This window comes from Chiloscyllium punctatum, chromosome 15 (assembly GCF_047496795.1).
Source record: "Chiloscyllium punctatum isolate Juve2018m chromosome 15, sChiPun1.3, whole genome shotgun sequence".
In the NCBI taxonomy this organism is placed as follows: domain Eukaryota; kingdom Metazoa; phylum Chordata; class Chondrichthyes; order Orectolobiformes; family Hemiscylliidae; genus Chiloscyllium; species Chiloscyllium punctatum.
In genome coordinates, this window is record NC_092753.1 from 25,998,990 (window position 1) to 26,021,067 (window position 22,078).

A 22,078-nucleotide genomic window follows, 5' to 3' on the forward strand; every position below is an offset into this window, starting at 1 on the left:
AAGCCTTAAATCATATGGAATATAGGGAGAACTAGTCATTTGGATACAGAACTGACTCAAAAATAGAAGACAGAGCGTGGTGGTGGAGGGTTGCTTTTCAGACTGGGAGGCCTGTGACCAATGCTGTGCCACAAGGATTGGTGCTGGTTCCACTGCTTTTCATTATTTATATAAATGATTTGGATGTGAACATAGGAGGTATAGTTAGTAAGTTTGCAGATGACATCTAAATTGGAGATGTAGTGGACAGCGAAGAAGGTTATATCAGAGTTCAATGGGATCCTGATCAAATGGGCCAATGAGCTGAGGAGTGGTACTTTTATTTAGATAAATGTGAGATGCTGCATTTTGGAAAGGCAAAGTAGGGCAGACTTGCATATTAAATGGTAATGTCTTGGGGAGTGTTGCTGAACAAGGAGACCTTGGAATGCAGATTCATAATTCAATGAAAGTGGAGTTGCAGGAAGATAAATTAGTGAAGAAGGCTTTTGAAATGCTTGCCTTTTTTGGTCAGTGCATTGATTCAAGGAGTTGGGATGTTATGTTGTAGCCATATAGGACATTGGTTAGGCCAGTGTTGGAATACTGTGTGCAATTCTGGTCTCCCTGCTATAGGAAGGATGTTGTGAAACTTGAAAGGGTTCAGAAGCGATTTGGAAGGATGTTGCCAGGATGACGGGTTTTGAGCTGAATAGGCTGGGGCTATTTTTCCTGGAACGTCAGAGGCTGAGGGGAGACCTTACTGATATTTATAAAATCATGAGGGGTATGGGAAAGACAAAGTCTTCTCCCTGGGGCGGGGGAAGCCAAAACTAGAGGGCATAGGTTTAAGGTGAGGGGTGAAAGATTTAAAAGGGAACTGAGGGGCAACTTTTTCAAACAGAGGGTGTATGTCCACGAAACAAACTGCCAGAGGAAGTAGTAGGGATGAATACAATTACAACATTTAAAAGGCATCTGGAGTGTATATGAATAGGAAGGGTTTGGAGGGATATAGGCCAGATACGAGCAAATGGAATTAGATTTATTTAGAATATCTTGTCAGCATGAATGACTTGGACTGAAGGGTTTGTTTCTGTGCTGTATATCTCTATGATTCTAAATGTCTGTGATGATGGGTCTGTAAGTTTAAACTTCTAAAACTGTTTTAAGCTCCACCTAATCTGATGATATAAGGTAAAAACCAGAAAGTGCTGCAAAGGCTGAGCAGGTCTGGAGGCATCTGTGGAGAGAAATCAGAGTTAATGTTTTGGGTCGAGTGAGCCTTCCTTTGGCTGGTCCTTCCTGTGGAAGGGTCACTGATTTCTCTCCACAGGTGCTACCTGACCTGATGAGCTTTTGCAGCAATTTCTGTTTTTGTTTCTGATTATATAAGTGCTTGGATGGGAAAGTGGAACAACAGTGGATCTTGAAGGGGGCAGACCTAGCATCTAGTGGGCGGCACGGTGGCACAGTGGTTAGCACTGCTGCTGGTTCAATTCCCGCCTCAGGCGACTGACTGTGTGGAGTTTGCACGTTCTCCCCGTATCTGCGTGGGTTTCCTCCGGGTGCTCAGGTTTCCTCCCACAGTCCAAAGATGTGCAGGTCAGGTGAATTGGCCATGCTAAATTGCCCGTAGTGTTAGGTAAGAGGTAGATGTAGATGTAGGGGTATGGGTGGGTTACGCTTCGGCAGGGCGGTGTGGACTTGTTGGGCCGAAGGGCCTGTTTCCACACTGTAAGTAATCTAATCTAATCTCTACATTGTCTTTGTAACAATATCTGTCTTAACAATGTAACGTGTACCTGTTTTCTACTTTGAAATAAACCATAAGCCATAGATTAGACACTGGCCTCTGGAACCAGGGGTTATGGGTTCAAGTCCCACCTGGGGCATGAGGGTTTGGTTTACCGTGAGGGAAAAGCTAAAGTATCTTCTACAGTTCTGTCAATCTAAGAAGTGATGGTGCTCAAATTACCCTGTGATGTCATGTTGTAATGGACAGCATGATGACCTCTTGGTTAGCACAACTACCTCATAGTGCCAGGAACTTGGGTTCAACTGTAGCCTCAGGTGACTGTCTGTGTGAAGTCTCCACATTCTTCCCATCTCTGTGTGGGTTCCCTCGAGATGCTCCCGTTTCGTCCCACAGTCCAAAGATGTGCAGTTGAGGTGCACCTTCTGTTTGTGTTATAATATCCTGAATCAATTTCATTCTATTAACATATTGTCTCTTGGGCAAGTTGGTGCATTTTATTGCTCATTAATGAGAAACTGAGAGTTCTTCTAGTGAACCCATAGTCCTCCTTCATCGTCTCCCTACAGTTACTTAATGGAATGATTGTCTCATTCATCATTTTTGCTGGTTGAGTGCCCTGGTGTTGTGCAACCGATGTAGATGAAGCAACAATCTACGATTATATGTTTTTTATTAAGAAAATACATGGCTATTCAGCCTGATGCCTCTATTCTGACACTATTAACTTGACTGTTACTGACATGTAATAAAAACATTTGACCTCAAGAAACAGCTGATTCCAAATTCAAATGATACGGCAAATCTCATAGGGGATTTTAATCTATGTTTTGATTGGTTGAACCAGGTCAGTCAGGGTAGCCTTGAGGAAAAGTTCATTGAATGTATACATGATAGTTTTCTTGACCAGTACGTAATGGACCCAATGAGGGTGCAAGCTATCCTAGATCAGGGAGACTACAATAAAATGAGGGAGGAGTCGGCTAAAGTAGTCTGGATGCAAAGATTTTATGGTGGGACAGTTGACGAATAGTGGAGGACTTTCAAAACAATTTTTTTCAAAGTGCTCAGCAAGAGTAAATACCAGTGAAAAGGAAGGACTGTCGGAATAGGGGTAATCTGCCATGGGTGCCTAAGGAAATAAGGGAGGCTATTAAACTGAAAGAGAAGGCATACAAAGTGGCCAAGTATAGGAGAAAACTAGAAGGTTGGGAAAGTTTTCAAGGGCAACAACTACAAAAGGAGCTATAGAGAAAAGTAAGATAGAACATGAGAAAAAAAAATTAGCTCAGGATATAGATACAGATAACAAAAGGTTCTGTAAATATATAAAACAAAAAAAGAGTGGCTAAAGTAAACATTGGCCCTTCAGAGGATGAGAAGCGGGATTTAGTCATGAGATATGAGGCAATGACTGAGGCATTGAACAGGTATTTTGTGTTGGTCTTCACAGTTAAGGACACTAATAAGATGCCAGTAATTGACAAAAAAAATGAAGGTAGGTGAGGACCTGGAAACAATTGTTATCACGAAAGAGGTAGTATTGGGCAAACTAATGGAGCTAAGGGTAGACAAGCCTCCTGGCCCTGATGGAATGCAACCCAGCGTGCTAAGAGATGGCAGGAAAAAAAGCAAATGCACTTGTGGGAGTTTTCCAAAATTCACTGGGCTCTGTGCAAGTTCCAACAGATTGGAAAACAGCAAATGTGATGCCACTGGTTAAAAAGGGAGGTAGAAAAAAGATGGAGAATTATAGACTGGTTAGCTTAACTTCTGTAGTAGGTATAATGCTTGAGTATATTATCAAGGAAGGATGAGCAAGGCATCTTGATAGAAACTGTCCCATTGGGCAGACGCAGCATGGGTTTATGAAGGGCAGGTCATGCTTAAATAATCTTTTGGAATTCTTGGAAGGCATTACTAACAAGGTGAAAAACGGGGACCCAGTGGATGTGGTGTGTCTGGATTTCTAAAAGGCATTCAACAAGGTGCAGCACAAAAAGCTGCTGCATAAAATAATGATGCAAGACATTACAGGCAATGTATTAGCATGGATAGAGGATTGGTTAACCAACAGGAAGCAAAGTGTGAGAATAAATGAGTGTTGTTCTGGTTGGCACTCAGTGACTAGCAGTGTGCCTCACGGGTCAGTGTTGGGGCCGCAATCATTTACAATTTACATGCATGATTTGAAATTGGGCAGTGCGTGTAGTGTGTCAAAGTTTGCGGATGACCCTGAGATGAGTGCGAGAGCAAAGTGTGCTGAGGACTGTGAAACTTTGCAAAGGAATTTAGATAATTTAAGTGAATGGTCAAAGGTCTGGCAATTGGAGTACAATGTTAATAAATGTGAAGTCATCCATTTTGGTAAGAGTAACAATAAAAAGGACTTGAATGATAAGAAATTGCTGTGCAGAGGGACCTGGGTGTCCATGTGCATGAATCACAGAAGGTTGGTCTGCAGGTGCAACAGGTAATTAAGAAGGCAAGTGGAATTTTGTCCTCCATTGCGAAAGAGATTGAGTTTAAAAGCAGGGAGGCTATCTTGCATCCGTATAGAGTGCTGGTGAGGCCATACCTGGAGTTTTGGTCTCCTTACTTGAGAAAGGATATACTGACACTAGTGGAGGTGCAGATGAGGTTCACTAGGTTGATTCCGGAGTTGAGGGCTTTGGCTTATGAGGAGAGGCTGAGTAGTCTAGGATTATATTAATTGGAGTTTAGAAGAATGAGGGGGGATCTTATAGAAACATATAGAATTATGAAGGGAATAGATAAGGTAGAGGTCGAGAGGATGTTTCTATTGGCGGGTGAAACGAGGGCAAGAGGGCATAGCCTCAAGATTAAGTGGAGCAGATTTAGGACTGAATTGAGAAGGAACTTCTTCACCCAGAGGGTCGTAAATTTGTGGAATTCCCTACCCAGTGAAGTGGTTAAGGCTTCCTCAGTAAATGTTTTTAAAGCTAAGATAGATAATTTTTTGAACAGTAGAGGAGAGAGGGCGGGTAAGTGGAGTGGAGGCCACAAAAAGATCAGCCGTAATCTTATTGAGTGGTGGAGCAGGCTCAAAGGGCCTACTCCTGCTTCTCGTTCTTATGTTCTTGTATATCTGGAAAGTAAAGATATCTTTAAACTGCTAATACTGAATTGCTATGCCTCTGAACTCTTTGGTGATGGAGGAAAAGTGGATGGTTACACAATCTTTGTTGTTTAAATTAGTCTATTCATATTTTTAGGATTTATTGTCACCTGTACTCAAGTACAAAAGCACAGGAGTACAAGTATAGTGTCATCTTACATGGTACAATCTTGTTACAAAATGCCTAGTTACAAATCTTCGATGCTAAAATTGATCGGTACAAAAATAAAGAATTGAAAAATCTAAACGTTCCAAATTACAGTTCTTAATAGGTTTGAATTAGGAAAATAAAGTTAAAAAATAAACATTACAGTCAGTTCAGTTTCTGACTCTTCGTGCCTTGGTATACAGAGAATCTGATGAGAAGAATGTTGTGGGAAAAGATGGAAATGTTTTTTTGCTGACCAATAGATGATGTCCCAATGATATGAAGTCTGACATCTCTGAAAATATACGTGTTTCAGTCTGGCACACTTTCTCACACAGCAAATTTGATTTGACACTGAACTCATAAATAACCCAGATAACATGTTTGTAACAAAAATAACTTAATTTGTAATGCTGTATATAGCAATTTCTTGCTATTTTTAGGCTATGTCGTATAAGTTTTACATCAATAGCATGATCAGATGATCAAGACAAAGATGGAATTCATTAGCGGATTCAAAAATCTAAAACCAAATCAGCTAATATTGTAATGAGAGGGGAGAGGGAGAGATAGTTGAGCAAATGGTTCAATTTTTTCATGTTTTTGCAAGTATTTAAATGGTATTTGTTCCTCCTCTTAATTTTTTGCCATTATGCTACTCGCCTGGAACCATTGATTTCTTCCGGATGCACAGTCTCAGTGGCAAAGGTCAATTTCTGGTGCTTTCTCCATGACACCTATGAACTGACCTCTTGCAACTGACATCTCTCTGTTACCTGGGCATTGGTCTCATTCTGGCAGATAAGCTGCAACAGGAATTCAGAGCAGGATTAGGCCATTCAGCCCTTTGAACCTGCTCCATCATTCGGTCAAAAACAGCCTGGTGTGACTAGTTTAGTTTGGAAAGCTTGGTTAGCATGGGTGAGTTGGACAAAGGGTCTGTATCCCAGCTTTATGATTCTATGTCCTTCTCCTATGCAACACATTCTCCAGTCAGGAAGAAATGAGAACACACCAGATGGCCTCCTCCTTTAGAGACTGCAATTTCCCTTCCCACATGGTTAAAGATGCCCTCCAACGCATCTCGTCCACATCCCGCACCCCGCCCTCAGACCCCACCCCTCCAACCATAACAAGGACAGAACGCCCTGGTGCTCACCTTCCACCCTACCAACCTTCGCATAAACCAAATCATCCGCCGACATTTCCGCCACCTCCAAACAGGCCCCACCACCAGGGATATATTTGCCTCCCCACCCCTTTCCGCCTTCCGCAAAGACCATTCCCTCCGTGACTACCTGGTCAGGTCCACGCCCCCCCTACAACCCACCCTCCATTCCTGGCACCTTCCTCTGCCACCGCAGAAATTGTAAAACCTGCACCCACACCTCCTCTCTCACCTCCATCCAAGGCCCTAAAGGAGCCTTCCACATCCATCAAAGTTTTACCTGCACATCCACCAATATCATTTATTGTATCCGTTGCTCCTGATGCGGTCTCCTTTACATTGGGGAGACTGGACGCCTCCAATCAGAGCGCTTTAGGGAACATCTCCGGGACATCCGCACCAATCAACCACACCCCCCTGTGGCCCAACATTTCAACTCCCCCTCCCACTCTGCCGAGGACATGGAGGTCCTGGGCCTCCTTCACCACCAGACGCCTGGAGGAAGAACGCCTCATCTTCTGCCTTGGAACACTTCAATGTGGACTTCATCAGTTTCCTCATTTCCCCTTCCCCCACTTCACCCCAGTTCCAAACTTCTAGGTCAGCACTATCCCCATGACTTGTCCAACCTGCCTATCTTCTTTTCCAATTATCCACTCCATCCTCTCCCCCCGACCTATCACCTTCATCCCCTCCCCCACTCATCTATTGTATCTATGCTATTTTCTCCCCACGCCCACCCTCCTCTCACCTATCTCTCCACCCTTCAGGCTCTCTGCCTGTATTCCTGATGGGCTTTTGCCCGAAATGTCGATTTTACTGCTCCTCGGATGCTGCCTGAACTGCTGTGCTCTTCCAGCACCACTAATCCAGGTACCCATTCTGTCAAGTCCTTTAAATATTTTGTCTGTTTTAATCAGGTCATCTCCCACTCATGTCAATTCTTAGAATGTCGGTCTTTTCTACTCAATCTCTCCTTGTTAAGCAGTCCTTATTTGAGGAGTAATTCAGACAAACCTTTCCTGCACTCCTTGCAACTCAAAAATATCTTTCTAAAGCATCTATTGCATCCTTCTTATTAACCTTGACATGTTCTAGAACCTCACCATCCCTTCTGGAAAACCCAACGACCATGCCTTTCTCCTCTGTGAACACAGATGAGTAATACTCATTTAAGATCTCACCCACATCCTCTAGCTCCATGCACAGATTGCCTCTTTGGTATCTAATAGCTCCCATTGTTGTCCAGGTAATCCTCTTTATCCTTGTTTATCTTTTAACTTTATTTTTTTCTTTTCCTAACCTATAACTATGAAGACCTGTAATGTATAACTTTTAGTTTTTCTTTATTTCTATATTTTTGTCCCTAATCTATTTTAGTATCTAAGGTTTGTACTTTGCACCTAAGATGGTGATGTGTGTGGCGATTTTGTACTTTTTTTTTACTGTCTTCCTGCGCTTTTGTACTTGAGTACATGTACCAATAAAACATCATTCGACTACTCTGAATATACTTCTAAAACAGCCTTGAGGTTTTCCTGAGTCTTATCTGCCAAAGTTATGGGCCTTCTTTGCCTTCCTAATTTCCTTTTCAAACACTCCCTATTCTATACCTTTGGAGAGCCATTTTGTGATGTGCTGTTCCTAACATATGCTTTCTTTTTTTTCTGTATCCAACACTCAATATCTCTTGACATCCAGGGTTCCCTGAGCTTGCTCACTCTCAGACCAACATGCTGAATTCTCACTACACTACTTTAGAAAGAAATGCAAAAACATGCGCCCACACCTCCCCCCTTACTTCCCTCCAAGGCCCCAAGGGATCCTTCCATATCCGCCACAAATTCACCTGCACCTCCACACACATCATTTACTGCATCCGCTGCACCCGATGTGGCCTCCTCTGTATTGGGGAGACAGACCGCCTACTTGCAGAACGTTTCAGAGAACACCTCTGGGACACCCGGACCAACCAATCCAACCACCCCATGGCTCAACACTTCAACTCCCCCTCCCACTCCACCAAGGACATGCAGGTCCTTGGACTCCTCCATCACCAGACCATAGCAACACGACGGCCTCATCTTCCGCCTAGGAACCCTCCAACCACAAGGGATGAACTCAGATTTCTCCAGTTTCCTCATTTCCCCTCCCTCCACCTTGTCTCAGTCCCAAACCTCGAACTCAGCACCACCTTCCTAACCTGTAATCTTCTTCCTGAACTCTCCGCCCCAACCCCCACTCCAGCTTATCACCCTCACCTTAACCTCCTTCCACCTATCGCATTTCCAATGCCCCTCCCCCAAGTCCCTCCTCCCTACCTTTTATTTTAGCCTGCTGGACACACTTTCTTCATTCCTGAAGAAGGGCTCATGCCCGAAACGTCGATTCTCCTGCTCCTTGGATGCTGCCTGACCTGCTGTGCTTTTCCAGCAACACATTTTCAGCTCTGATCTCCAGCATCTGCAGTCCTCACTTTCTCCTACTTTCGTAAGACCCCCAGTTTACAAATGTAGACTTGTTTGCTGTCTATATTTGCCAGACCCTGTCTAATGCTATTAAAATCAACCTTTTCCAAATCTAGACACGACACTTCTGCAGTATCCTTTATCTCTTTCCATAATGACTTTGAAATTTAAAGTTATGCTCACTATCCCAAACATTCTCATCCATGGAACCTTCAACCACTTGACCTACTTAATTCCCTTGGGTTAGATCTGGCACTGCCCTGTCTCGTAGGACTATGTATGAACTGGTACAAAAAGCTCTCCTGGATGTACTTTAAAAATTCCACTCCGTCTAATTCTTTCACATTAAGGCGATCTCAGTTAATGTTAGAAAAGTTGAAATCCCCAACAATATATAACCCGACTTCTCTTGCACTTTTCTGTGATTTGCTGATATATGGTGTGTTGTTTCCCTGGTGCCAGGATCAAGGATGTCTCAGAGAGGGTGCAGAATAATCTCATGGGGGAGAGGGGCCAGCAGGAGGTCATTGTCCACATTGGAACCTACGATATTGGAAGGGAAAAGGTTGAGACTCTGAAGGGAGATTACAGAGAGTTAGTTAGAAATTTAAAAAGGAGGTCCTCAAGGGTAGTAATATCTGGGTTATTCTCAGTGCTACGAGCTAGTGAGGGCAGGAATAGGAGGATACAGCAGATGAATGCATGGCTCAGGAGCTGGTGTATGGGAGAAGGTTTCACATTTTTGGATCATTGGAATCTCTTTTGGGGTAGAAGTGACCTGTACAAGAAGGACAGATTGCACCTAAATTGGAAGAGGGCGAATATACTGGCAGGGAGATTTGCTAGAACTGCTTGGGAGGATTTAAACTAGTAAGGTGGGGGGATGGGACCCAGGGAGATAGTGAGGAAAGAGATTGATCTGAGATGGGTACAGCTGAGAACGGAAGTGAGTCAAACAGTCAGGGCAGGCAGGGACAAGGTAGGATGAATAAATTAAACTGCATTTATTTCAATGCAAGGGGCCTAATAGGGAAGGCAGATGAACTCAGGGCATGGTTAGGAACATGGGGCTGGGATATCATAACAATTACGGAAACATGGCTCAGGGATGGGCAGGACTGGCAGCTGAATGCTACAGGAAGGATAGAAAGGGAGGCAAGAGAGGAGAGGGAGTGGCATTTTTGATAAGGGATAGCATTACTGAGGGAGGATATTCCTGGAAACATATCCAGGGAAGTTATTTGGGTGGAAGTGAGAAATAAGAAAGGGATGATCACCTTACTGGGATTATATTATAGACACCCCAATAGTCAGAGGGAAATTGAGAAACAAACTTGTAAGGAGATCTCAGCTATCTGTAAGAATAATAGGGTAGTTATGGTAGGGGATTTTAACTTTCCAAACATCGACTGGGATGCCATAATGTTAAAGGTTTAGATGGAGACGAATTTCTTAAGTGTGTACAAGACAATTTTCTGATTCAGTCTGAGGATGTACCGACTTAGATAAGGTGCAAAACTTGACCTACTCTTGGGAAATAAGGCAGGGCAGGTGACTGAGGTATCAGTGGGGAGCACTTTGGGACCAGCGACCATAATTCTATTTGTTTTAAAATAGTAATGGAAAAGGATAGACCAGAAATAAAAGTTGAAGTTCTAAATTGGAGAAAGGCCAATTTTGACAGTATTAGGCAAGAACTTTCAAAAGCTGATTGGGGGCAGATATTCACAGGTAAAGGGACGGCTGGAAAATGGGAAGCCTTCAGAAATGAGATAACAAGAATCCAGAGAAAGTATATTCCTGTCAGGGTGAAAGGGAAGGCTGGTATGTGTAGGGAATGCTGGATGACTAAAGAAATGGTGGGTTTAGTTAAGAAAAAGAAGGAAGCATATGTCAGGTACAGATAGAATAGATCGAGTGAATCCTTAGAAGAGTATAAAGAAAGTAGGAGTATGCTTAAGTGGGAAATCAGAAGGACAAAACAGGGACATGAGATAGCTTTGGCAAATAGAATTCAGGAGAATCCAAAGGGGTTTTACAAATATATTAAGGAAAAAAGGGTAACTAGGGAGAGAATAGGGCCCCTCAAAGATCAGCAAGGCGGCCTTTGTGTGGAGCTGCAGAAAATGGGGGAGAAACTAAATGAATATTTTGCATCAGTATTTACTGTGGAAAAGGATATGGAAGATATAGACTGTATAGAAATAGATGGTGACATCTTGCAAAATGTCCAGATTACAGAGGAGGAAGTGCTGGATGTCTTGAAATGGTTAAAGGTGGATAAATCCCCAGGACCTGATCAGGTGTACCCGAGAACTCTGTGGGAAGCTAGAGAAGTGATTGATGGGCCTCTTGTTGAGATATTTGTATCATCGATAGTCACAGGTAAGGTGCCAGAAGACTGGAGGCTGGTAAACGTGATGCCACTGTTTAAGAAGGGTGGTAAAGACAAGCCAGGGAACTATAGACCAGTGAGCCTGACCTCGTTGGTGGGCAAGTTGTTGGAGGGAATCCTGAGGGACAGGATGTACATGTATTTGGAAAGGCAAGGACTGATTCGGGATAGTCAGCATGGCTTTGTGCATGGGAAATCATGTCTCACAAACTTGATTGAGTTTTTTGAAGAAGTAACAAAGAAGATTGATGAGGACAGGGCAGTAGATGTGATCTATATGGACTTCAGTAAGGCGTTTGACAAGGTTCCCCATGGGAGACTGATTAGCAATGTTGGGTCTCCTGGAATACAGGGAGAACTAGCCATTTGAATACAGAACTGGCTCAAAGGTAGAAGACAGAGGGTGGTGGTGGAGGGTTGTTTTTCAGACTGGAGGCCTGTGACCAGTGGAGTGCCACAGGGATCGGTGCTGGACCCTCTACTTTTTGTCATTTACATAAATGATTTGGATGCGAGCATAAGAGGTACAGTTAGTAAGTTTGGAGATGACACCAAAATTGGAGGTGTAGTGGACAGCAAAGAGGGTTACCTCAGATTACAACAGGAACTTGACCAGATGTGCAAATGGGCTGAGAAGTGGCAGATGGAATTTAATTCAGATAAATGCGAGGTGCTGCATTTTGGGAAAGCAAATCTTAGCAGGACTGATACACTTAATGGTAAGGTCCTAGGGAGTGTTGCTGAACAAAGGGACCTTGGAGTGCAGGTTCATAGCTCCTTGAAAGTGGAGTCGCAGGTCCAGGTCAAGTTGAAACCTGGTCAAGTTTTCTTGAAAGCAGAAACAAAGAGAACTAAATTGATCATTTTTGTGATTAGGTGTAGCTCAGTGAGTAATGGGGCTTGATTTCCTGCAATCTCCTTTCATCAGCGTAATAACCATATTTTTTACCTTTTCAAAATATCAAATTAACTTATTTTGTTACTTGGTACTGCGTGCCTTGCATGTGTGTGAGGTGTTTCAAGCAGTGGACACTTGGATATCCTGAGTCCTGGAGCCAGTGAATCTTTCAATAACCTTATCAATTATGCAGTGCTCTATGATCCTACTGTAAAAATATCTAATAGTATGAAATCGAGTTATCAAATGTCAGTGAATTGGGAACAGTTCCAGTTTTGAGAATTTGTTTGAGAAAGATCTCTAATTACTCAAGTCGTGGGCGGCATGGTGGCTCAGCAGTTAGCACTGCTGCCTCATTGTGCCAGGGACCCAAGTTCAATTCCCGCCTCACGTGACTGTATGTGTAGAGTTTGCACATTATCCCCATGTCTGCGTGGGTTTCCTCTGGGTGTTATGGTTTCCTTCTACAGTACAAAGATGTGCAGGTTAGGTGAGAATTGGCCATGCTAAATTGCCCGTAGTGTTAGGTGCATTAGTCAGGGGTAAATATAGGGTAGGGGAATGGGTCTGGTTGGGTTACTCTTCGGAGGGTCAGTGTGCTCTTGGGCTGAAGGGCCTGTTTCCATACTGTAGGGAATCTAATAAATCTAAAAAATACCATTGAGAAGATAGCCCATGTTTATTGAATAGGGCTAGAGTTAAAGGTGTGAGTTGAATAAACAGCTGGTTATTTTCTCTCAAAATGTAGAGAGTAATTCTAATAAAATGCGATTTAACCCAGAGATATGCATCAGCTGTGCAAATTTCCAGTTGTTAATAGGTTGATTAACAACTGTTAAACAGTGCAATATCTTAAAGTATCCATTTGTTTTTTGGAACAAAGGGCAAGTTTGGGAATTGATATTAATCAGTTTAAATCTCCAGCTGGGACATCCCATATTTGTCACATTTGCATGGGGCAAGTTACACTGTGGTGGGCTTTCCTTCTGTTTTGCGTTTATCTCTGCTTTGTCTCCAACCCAGGCAAGTTGGAATCTGACAGAGAGAGAAAGCTGCTGGAGGTTGTAGGCCACTACACACGAAGGCATGAAACCCATTATGAGCTGCTGAAGAACTGAGAGAGTTGCTTAGCCAAATTCTAGTGGAAGGACCTCAGGAAATTTCAAACCTCGAAGGATAGGGGAGGGTAATGAGGAGAATACATGGGAATTCCTGAGAGCTGTGGCATATCTTGGCTTGGTCTCAGGAGAATAAAAGAACCCTCAAGCTCCTTTCATGTACAAAGGAACTCTTGTGTGGAATTAAAAACAGAACTGGAAGTGACTTGTTAAGAATTTCAACTTCATAACTTAAGCGTTTATGAAATATGTGCAGTCTTAAATTATGAATACTGGTTTTAATTTTTATACAGCAAAAGATCTTGTTTAAAATGTGAACTCTCATGGTAGACTACTTTCAGTTAACAAGTGCAAATAGTGATTGTATTTTTAAAGGTTAATGGGCTTCCTTGAGATCAGAACATTGTGTTAATAGAATAAAAATGTTATTAAATGAATTTGAATGTGTGTGCCCTTGGATGCGACCTCCAGCTGGAATTACTGGGGCAGTATGCCGAAGGAATTCCAAAGTACACTATAATAGAAAAACTCAAGGGCGCTCCTGATAAAAGTTGCCCTTGATTCTCCAGTTTCAAAAGAGGACCTTCCCTTTTTGTGTAAAATATGAAGATTCTTTCCACAGATTGTGCTTTGAACTCTGCTTTAAAACTTATTTAAGCTGTTTCCAATCTCATTTGTGCATAATATGTACTGTTGAACAGGGCTGTTTTTAAGTGAATCGTCTTGTTGAGCTAAGCTAGCACAATATAGATCAGGTTCCTAAAGCTGGGCTGGACCTGGTTTTGAAAGTCAGATTGGGAAGAGATCTCAGTTAAGTTGTTTCACGATATTGTTTTGCGTCTACTTGTGTTGCCAAAATTTAAAGCACTTTTTTCTTCAACTTAACTGACTGTGATGTTACTTCGCTGATTGTTCCCTATGTGATTCCAGGTTGATTTATCCCATCCATCCATCCTTCAGGATCTTAGCCTTGGCTGAGCCTCCTGTTGTGGGCAGTAGCACTCAACAATGGCTGGGATCGGAGTTGCTAACAATGTTCCTGTTTCACAGTATAAGACCACTTGCATTGAAAGAAGAGGCTGAAGTCCTTAGAAAAATAGTAAGCATTGCTTAGCTTCAACACTTCACTGTTTCAGTACGTTTGTGTTTTTGTATGAGATGTTTTAATTGGCATTAAGGGAAAGTCGATGGTGTAGTCGATGAGTAATCCAGAGGCCCAGAGTAATAGTCTGGCAACAAGGGTTCAAAATCCATAATGGCAGCTAGTCAGATTTAAATTGAACTAATTTTGGAACTATCCTTGGTAATTGTTTATTACATTTTTAAAAAAGAAAACCCACACTAGTTCACTAAAGTCTTTTAACAAAGGAAATGTGTCGTTGTTACCTCATCAAACTCATATGTGACTTTGGACCCGCAGCAATGTCATTAACCCATAGCTGCCCTCTGAAATGGCCCAGCAAGTCACTGAGTTCAAGGATGATTAGGGCTGGGCAACAAAAGCCACCCCAACTGGAGATGCTGACATTCCAATGAAGAAAACAAAAACAATATGAAATGAGTCCTGCTGAATTGCCTAAATATTGGAGGGTAGGAAATAACAATTGGAAATTGGCGACCTTAACTGCTGTTTCATTGTCCAAATGACCATGATAACTGACTTGCATGTCATTGCAAGAGCCTGATAATTACTGAAAATTCCTGAGCTTCCCTTCCCACCACCACTGTGTGTGCACTGTACTAGATGGATTCGAATAGTTTATTCTTAAGGGCAGTTAGGAATGGACTGTGGATACTGGCTTTGCCAGTGACATGCGTGTTCCATGAAAAAAAATCAAGTTCATGAAATGCTTCTTCCTGCATCATTGTTAGTTTTAGATATCTTTAAATGTATTATAAGAAGTATGTCCTGTATGATTTTACTGTCCATGCAGTTGTTTGTCACTGTCAGCCATCTACGTCACACAGAAAATTGTGAAGGGCTGAGATTGAGTGCACTATAGCAATTGAGGCAGGGTTGAAGTAAGCAGACTTTGTGATGTGTGAAGTTGCATCCTGTTTGCTTTCATGGATAACTTCTCGTCAGCAGTGTCTGTCTTAGCTGGGATCCAGACCTGATGTAACACTTGGATAAAATGGAGTGAGATTCCTAGAAGGAGCCTGACACACTTTACTTCCCTTTGTAGTCAGTGCAGCACTTCACCAATAATTTCTGAGAAGTGTTTTCACTGCACGCTGGGATGTTAATTTGTTTTTGTGGATGTTGAATTTTTTTTGGCAGTCATCGAATAGCAAAATGCCAAACTTTCATTTCAAAATTGATTTCGTTTGCTTGCCATTTTAACAATTGATGAACAGAGGCATAAATTAAAGAGTCCTAAAGCAAGGAGACTTTGGCCCAAACTGGTCTATGCTTACCAAAATGTGCATCAAAACTAACCCCACTTGGCCTATATCCTTCTAAACTTTTCCCGTCCACGTATTTGTCCAAATGCCTTTTAAATGTTATTGTACCCACCTCAACTACTTCTGCTGGCAGCTCATTCCATATGCATACCACCCTCTGTGTAAAAATGTTGCCCCTCGGGTTCCCTTTTACTCTTTCCCCTCTAACCTTAAACTGATGCCCTCTAGTCCTTGATTCCCCAACACTGGGGTAAAAAGACTGAGTGCATTCATCCTATCCATGCCTCTCACTTCCAAAAGATCCCCCTCGGCCTCCTATGCTATAAATAAAAAAGTCCTAATTCTGTAAACATTTCCATGAAAATCCAGCCTTACACTGATTTGATTTTTTCCATTCACTATGAATGAATGGACCTCTCAACGTTACCCTAAAATGTGACAGAATATTGGTTTCGTTCATAAATGCGTTTCAACCTTAGACAAGAGTCTATGGCAAGAAATTGAGTGCAGGCATAACTGCAAGAAAGAGGAGCCGAAATACACCAATTTGCCCATTGACCCTGCTGATTTATTTAATACAATCCTAGCTGATCATGGCTCAACTCTGCTTTCCTGTCAGCTCCCCATATTCCTTGATGCCCTGAGAGATCGAAAATCTATTTCTCCCAGTATTAAAGCTATTCAAAGATGGATAATCCGCAGCCCTCTGGGGTTAGGGAATTCCACGCATTCGCAACCTTTTGAATGGAGAAATTTCACCTCAGCTCAATCCTAAATGATTGACCTCCTCCTGGTATCATGCCCCATGTTCTAGAATTTCTAGCCAAGGGAAAGCAACTTCTCAGATCTTTTCAAACTCCTTCAAAATCTTTAAAGTTTTAGTGAGATTATCTCACACTCTTCTAAACCCCAGGAAACAGAGACACAGTTGGCTTGGCCTCTCATCAACGGACAACTCTCCCCTCCCAAAAATGAATCAACTGAACCTTTGCTGTTCTGCTTCCAGTGAGAGCTTACTAAACTTGAAAGGGTTCAGAAAGATTTACAAGAATGTTGCTAGTGTTGGAGGATTTGAGCTATCGGGAGAGGCTGAATAGGCTGGGCCTATTTTCTCTGGGCTGAGGGGTGACCTTATAGAGGTTTATAAAATCATGAGGGGCATGTATAGGATAAATAAACAAAGTCTTTTCCCTGGGGTGGGGGAGTCCAGAACTAAAGGGCATAGATTTAGGGTGAGAGGGGAAAAATGTAAAAGGGACCGAAGGGGCAACCTTTTCACATGGGTGGTGCATGTGTGGAATGAGCTGCCAGAGGAAGTAAAGGAGGCTGGTGCAATGATAACATTTAAAAAGCATCTGGATGGGTAAGTGAATAGGAAGGGTTTACAGGGATATGGGGCAAATGGGACAAGATTAGGATATCTGGTCGGCATGGACAAGTTGGACCAAAGTGTACTGAATTGTAGCTCCAGTGTACAGAAGGTTGAGAGTAGTGAGGTCATAAATACGGTTTCGAGGTTGCAAGAGTGCTCCAGCAAGCAGGAATGTGGTTTGTACTGTGTCTACTTCAACATCAGGAGCATCCGGAATCAGGTGGGTGAACGTGCAGCATGGGTTTGCACCTGGGACTTCACTGTTGTGGCCATTTCGGAGACATGGAAAGAGCAGAGACAGGAATGGTGGTTGCAGGTTCCGGGGTTTAGATGTTTCAGTAAGAATAGAGAAGGTAGTAAAAGAGGGGAAGGTGTGGCATTGTTAGTCAAGGACAGTATTATGGTTGCAGAAAGGACGTTTGATGAGAACCCGTCTACTGAGATAGTATGGGCTGAGGTTAGAAACAAGAAAGGAGAGGTCACCCTTTTGGTAGTTTTCTATAGGCCCCCAAAAAGTTTCAGAGATGTAGAGGAAAGGATTGCAAAGATGATTCTGGGTAGGAGTGAGAGTAACAGGGTTACTTTGGGGTTAGTTTAACTTTGCAAATATTGACTGGAAAAGCTATGGTTTGAGTATTTTAGATAGGTCAGTTTTTGTCCAATGTGCGTGGGAGGGTTTTCTGACACAGTATGTAGACAGGCCACAAGGGGCGAGGCTACATTCGGTTTGGTACTGGGTAATGAACCTGACCAGGTGTTAGATTTGGAGGTAGGTAAACACTTCAGTGATATTGACCACAATTTGGTTACATTCACTTTCGCGATGGAAAGGGATAGGTATATACCGCAAGGCAACAGTTATAGCTGGGGAAATGCAATTATGATGCAATTAGGCAAGCTTTAGGATGCATAGGATGTGGAAGGAAACTACAGGGGCTGGGCACAATTCACATGTGGAGCTTATTCAAGTCTAGCTACTGTGTATCCTTAATAAGTGTGTACCTGTCAGGCAGGGAGGAAGTTGTCGAGCAAGGGGGCTATGTTTTACTGAAGAAGTTAAATCACTTGTCAAGAGGAACAAAGAGGTTTATGTGAAGATGAGATGTGAAGGCTCAGTTAAGGCACTTAAGAGTTACAAGTTAGCCAGAAATGACCTAACGAGAGAGCTAAGAAGAGCCAGGAGGGGACCTGAGAAGTCTTTGATAGATAGGATCAAGGAAAACTCTAAAGCTTTCTATAAGTATGTCAGGAATAAAAGAATGACCAGTTTAAGATTAGGGCCAATCAAGGACAGCGGCAGGAAGTTATGTGTGGAGTCTGAGGAGATAGGAGAGACGCTAAGTGAATGTTTTTCATCAGTATTCATGCAGGAATAAGACAATGTTGTTGAGGAAAATACTAAGATACAGGCTATTCGACAAGACAGGATTGAGGTTCACAAGGAGAGAGTGTTAGCAATTCTGGAGATTGTGAAAATAGCTAGGTCCCCTGCATCAGATGGGATTTATCCTAGGATTCTGTGGGAAGCCAGAGAAAAGATTGCTGACCCTTTGGCTTTGATCTTTATGTTGTCATTGTTTACAGGAATAGTGCTCGAAGATTGTAGGATAGCAAATGTTGTCCCCTTGTTCAAGAAGGGGAGTAGAGACAACCCTAGTAATTATAGACCAGTGAGCCTTACTTCAGTTGTGGGTAAAGTGTTGGAAAGGATTAGAAGAGATAGGATTTATAATCATCTAGAAAGGAATGATATGATTAGGGATAATCAACACAGGCTTGTGAAGGGTAGGTCGTGCCTCACAAACTTTACTGAGTTCTTTGAGAAGATGACCAAACAGTGGATAAGGATAAAGCGGTTGATGTGGTGTATATGGATTTCAGTAAGGTGTTTGATAAGGTTCCCCACGGTAGGCTATTGCAGAAAATACAGAGGCATGGGATTGAGGGTGATTTAGCGGTTTGGATTAGAAACGGGATAGTTGTAAGAAGACAGAGGGTGGTGGTTGATGGGAAATGTTCGTCCTGGAGTTAAGTTACTTGTGGTGTACCGCAAGAATCTGTTTTGGGACCATTGCTGTTTGTCATTTTTATAAATACCTGCATAAATCCAGTTTCTTTCAAACTGCTTGGAAAATTATTGGCATGTGCTGTATTGTCTTGTTCCTGCAGACTCCGCATGTCCCAAAAGAGGCTGTTGCACAATTGTTGCGATTTACACACAAGCTTCGGCAGGCCAGCGACCCTACAGTAAGTTCAAATTGGGCACAAAATTGTACAAGGAGAACAAGGTCTGAGAAGAATGTCTAGTTGGGATATAAAAATAAAAATGTTGTGTATATATATTCATAAGGTCAGACAGCATCTGTGAAGAGAGAATATTTTCAGATTGTGATCTTGTTTTAGAACTGGCCTTGTAGCAGCCTCGAAGGGCTGAATGGCTTATTCCTGTTACTATTCCATATGGTTTTTTGGAACACTCCTGTGAAGTACTTTGGGACATTTATTCTGTTAAAATGCACCCTGTGAATGCAAGTTGTTTTCTTTTGTTGAGTCTTCTGACCAGTGTAAAGGCCTCCTGAAAGAGAACTCGACAAACTCCAAACATTTGATATGATTTCCAGTCATGGGGATAAATTCTCGTTAATTATGGTAGGCTTATTGGCATTTCCTCCAGTTTGTCTTGCATGCAGAAGCCTTTCCCAGAGCTCTGCTGAAACTCGTGACAACTGTTTGCCTGCATCTCCTGGTAATAACATAGTTTGGTAATGCAGTTGGCTTTAATGGGCCTGGGTAATCTGTGCTGGCATTTCTTTTCATATGTTAGTGAGCTTCAACAAATTGCTTCAAGTTTGGAGTTTCAGTGTCCATCCATGATTCATCATTTACTAAAATAACCTTGTGTAAAGAAATTCTTTGTCTTGCTAATGCAAATAACAGATGTTTCTTCAAGGAATTTGGTCAATTAACTTAAAAGATCAGGAGCTGAAGAAGAGGTTCACCATCTCAAAAAGTGTGTTGCTATGTTTTTGGACGGGGATAAAGAAAGACGAGTATTTACAAAGATGTTTGTCAAGCTGGTCATTGGCAGAATGTTTTAGTCCCTCTCCAGAGACTTGACCTCAAAAATCTGAGCTAAAACTTCATTGCAGTGCAGAAAGACTGCACTGTCAGAGGTGCTGTCTTTCCAAAGAGATGTTTGCTGAAGTCCAGTACCCTCTCAGTTGGACTTCAAAGATTCTATTGCACTTTCTTCAGGAAGAGTTGGGAAGTATCTCCGCTGTACTGGCCAATATTATCACCTGACTAATGTCACAAAAAGCATTTTAGCTGTTCAGTATGATATTGCTGTTTGTGCCAAAGTGACTCTTCACTTTTTGAATACAATCTATGTTTTGTACAAGTATCATTGCAGAGTAATCTCAGAGCAAAATTGTTCTTCAGTTTGTATTCTTTGCAGCCTTCTTCAATTCTAAATTTAATCCTGAATGTATTGGAAACAGGAATGGCTTCTAATACTGGATTTTTGTTTTCTTTGCCCATTTAGGTGCAGTCTCTGGCTTCATCTCTTTCTACACGACAGTTACTGCGAATCTGCAACCGCTTCTCTCACTATCCAGAAGAGAGTCTGTACCATGCTGTAAATAAAGCATGTCTTTCCAGGTAGCTTGGCAGTTTGTTCCCTGTACCTGTTACTCACTGTTCAACTACCTTGAAGGTCCTGATCAAGCTTTTCTCAATATTACCCATTTTCAATTTTACTGAAGTGATAATGGGCTGAATTTTTGTTTGCACAGCTCATAAACCTGTTGTTTGTATAGAAATTCAGAACAGGTTTGCGAATATATGCAAGTATTACGAAGCTGTTCCCTGCCAATCATGCATCTCATCCATTTGCACAGTCTCGTGTGCAACATTACCTTTAATGTCTGTAGTTTGCACACTGGATTTCTTGACTGTGGGTAGAATTCTTCATGTGAGCTTTGTTAAATTTGTTAAGTGATGTGAGTCAAATTGATTCATGTATCTATATACTGATCTCACAACCACTTACTCATTGTAGTTCTGACAGACAACAGAAAATTGTTAAAGAAGGGTGATTGATTTCATATCAACTGCAGTATGACTAGCACATTATGTGTCAGAGTAAGACAAATATAAACCAGCAGTTTGTTTCTCCAGGTTTTTGCCAAACCTTGCTCGATCAGCTTTGCAGAAAAATCTGAAGGATTCAGGGATTGAGGCAACATCTGATGATGTGGAGCACCAGAAGGAGGCCGACATCAGATGCAAGTTCACATCCACTCCTTTTTTTGAACTGTTCAATTGTGATGAAACTGTCTGGGATTTGTACAGTATTCTAATATTAAGTCTGTGCATTGTCTACAATTGCAGGTGAAATCAAGTCTGGAATTCTTACAATTGGGAGGGTTTCTGTTCCATTGTACAATCCAGATGAAAAGATGAAAGTACCAGATGTCCTCTTTTATGAAAACACTCAGGTAAAACAAACTCAGTATCAGTTTGTCACTATGAAGGGGAAAAAAGGGGTTGCATTAGTCTGGCAACTTTGTTGCTTCATAGTGCTTTCCAGTGAGTGTGGTCCCTGCTCTAATATGTGAAACATGGCAGCCAATTTTTGACAAAGCAGACTCAAACTGACACTAAAATTATCTGTTTTCAGTGAGATGGTTAGCTAATTATTTGTTAGGATGGGTTGAAATCTCTGAAGTGGGACTTTTTAATCAATTGCTTATGGATGTGACCAGTGCAGGCTAAGCCTGCATTTATTGTGGTCCATGTGGTCTAGGTACACCCACAGTACTATTACAAAGGGAGATTCAGGAATTTGACTGTTTGACATTGAAGAAATCGCCATCAGGTGGTATGCTGCATGTAGGAGAACCTCCAGTTGTTGGTATTCCTTATGTGTCTATTGTCCTTGTCCTTCTATAAGATAAAGGTTATATGTTTGGGAGGTGCTATCAAAAGAGCTTGGTATATTACTTGAACTCATGACCTGCTGCTTCAGAGCCAAGAATGGTATCATTGAGCCACTATACCTGGATCAGAAGCAGACAAATAAGGCATTTTTTTAAGGTTAATGAGTCCAGCATAAAATCAAGGTTTAAGACTGAGTGCAGGAAAAAGTTTTTTTAACTTGGAGCCTTATCTTTTGCAATGATGTGCTGGGCTCCCCAGTCATTGACAGTGGGAAAATTTGTGGAGCCTTC

The 22,078-nt window shown here is 42.1% G+C and overlaps 1 protein-coding gene across 3 annotated transcripts in view; it reads left to right on the forward strand.

The window, feature by feature from the left end:
- vwa8 (von Willebrand factor A domain containing 8) overlaps nucleotides 1-22,078 on the forward strand; it is a 353,830-nt gene that overhangs the window by 142,535 nt on the left and 189,217 nt on the right. For all 3 annotated transcript variants that reach the window (XM_072584806.1, XM_072584805.1, XM_072584804.1), the window contains exons 15-19: nucleotides 14,000-14,168; nucleotides 19,017-19,094; nucleotides 20,392-20,507; nucleotides 21,027-21,133; nucleotides 21,240-21,346. In XM_072584806.1, coding sequence (XP_072440907.1) covers nucleotides 14,000-14,168; nucleotides 19,017-19,094; nucleotides 20,392-20,507; nucleotides 21,027-21,133; nucleotides 21,240-21,346 — 577 coding nt within the window. The remainder of the gene's footprint in view (nucleotides 1-13,999; nucleotides 14,169-19,016; nucleotides 19,095-20,391; nucleotides 20,508-21,026; nucleotides 21,134-21,239; nucleotides 21,347-22,078) is intronic.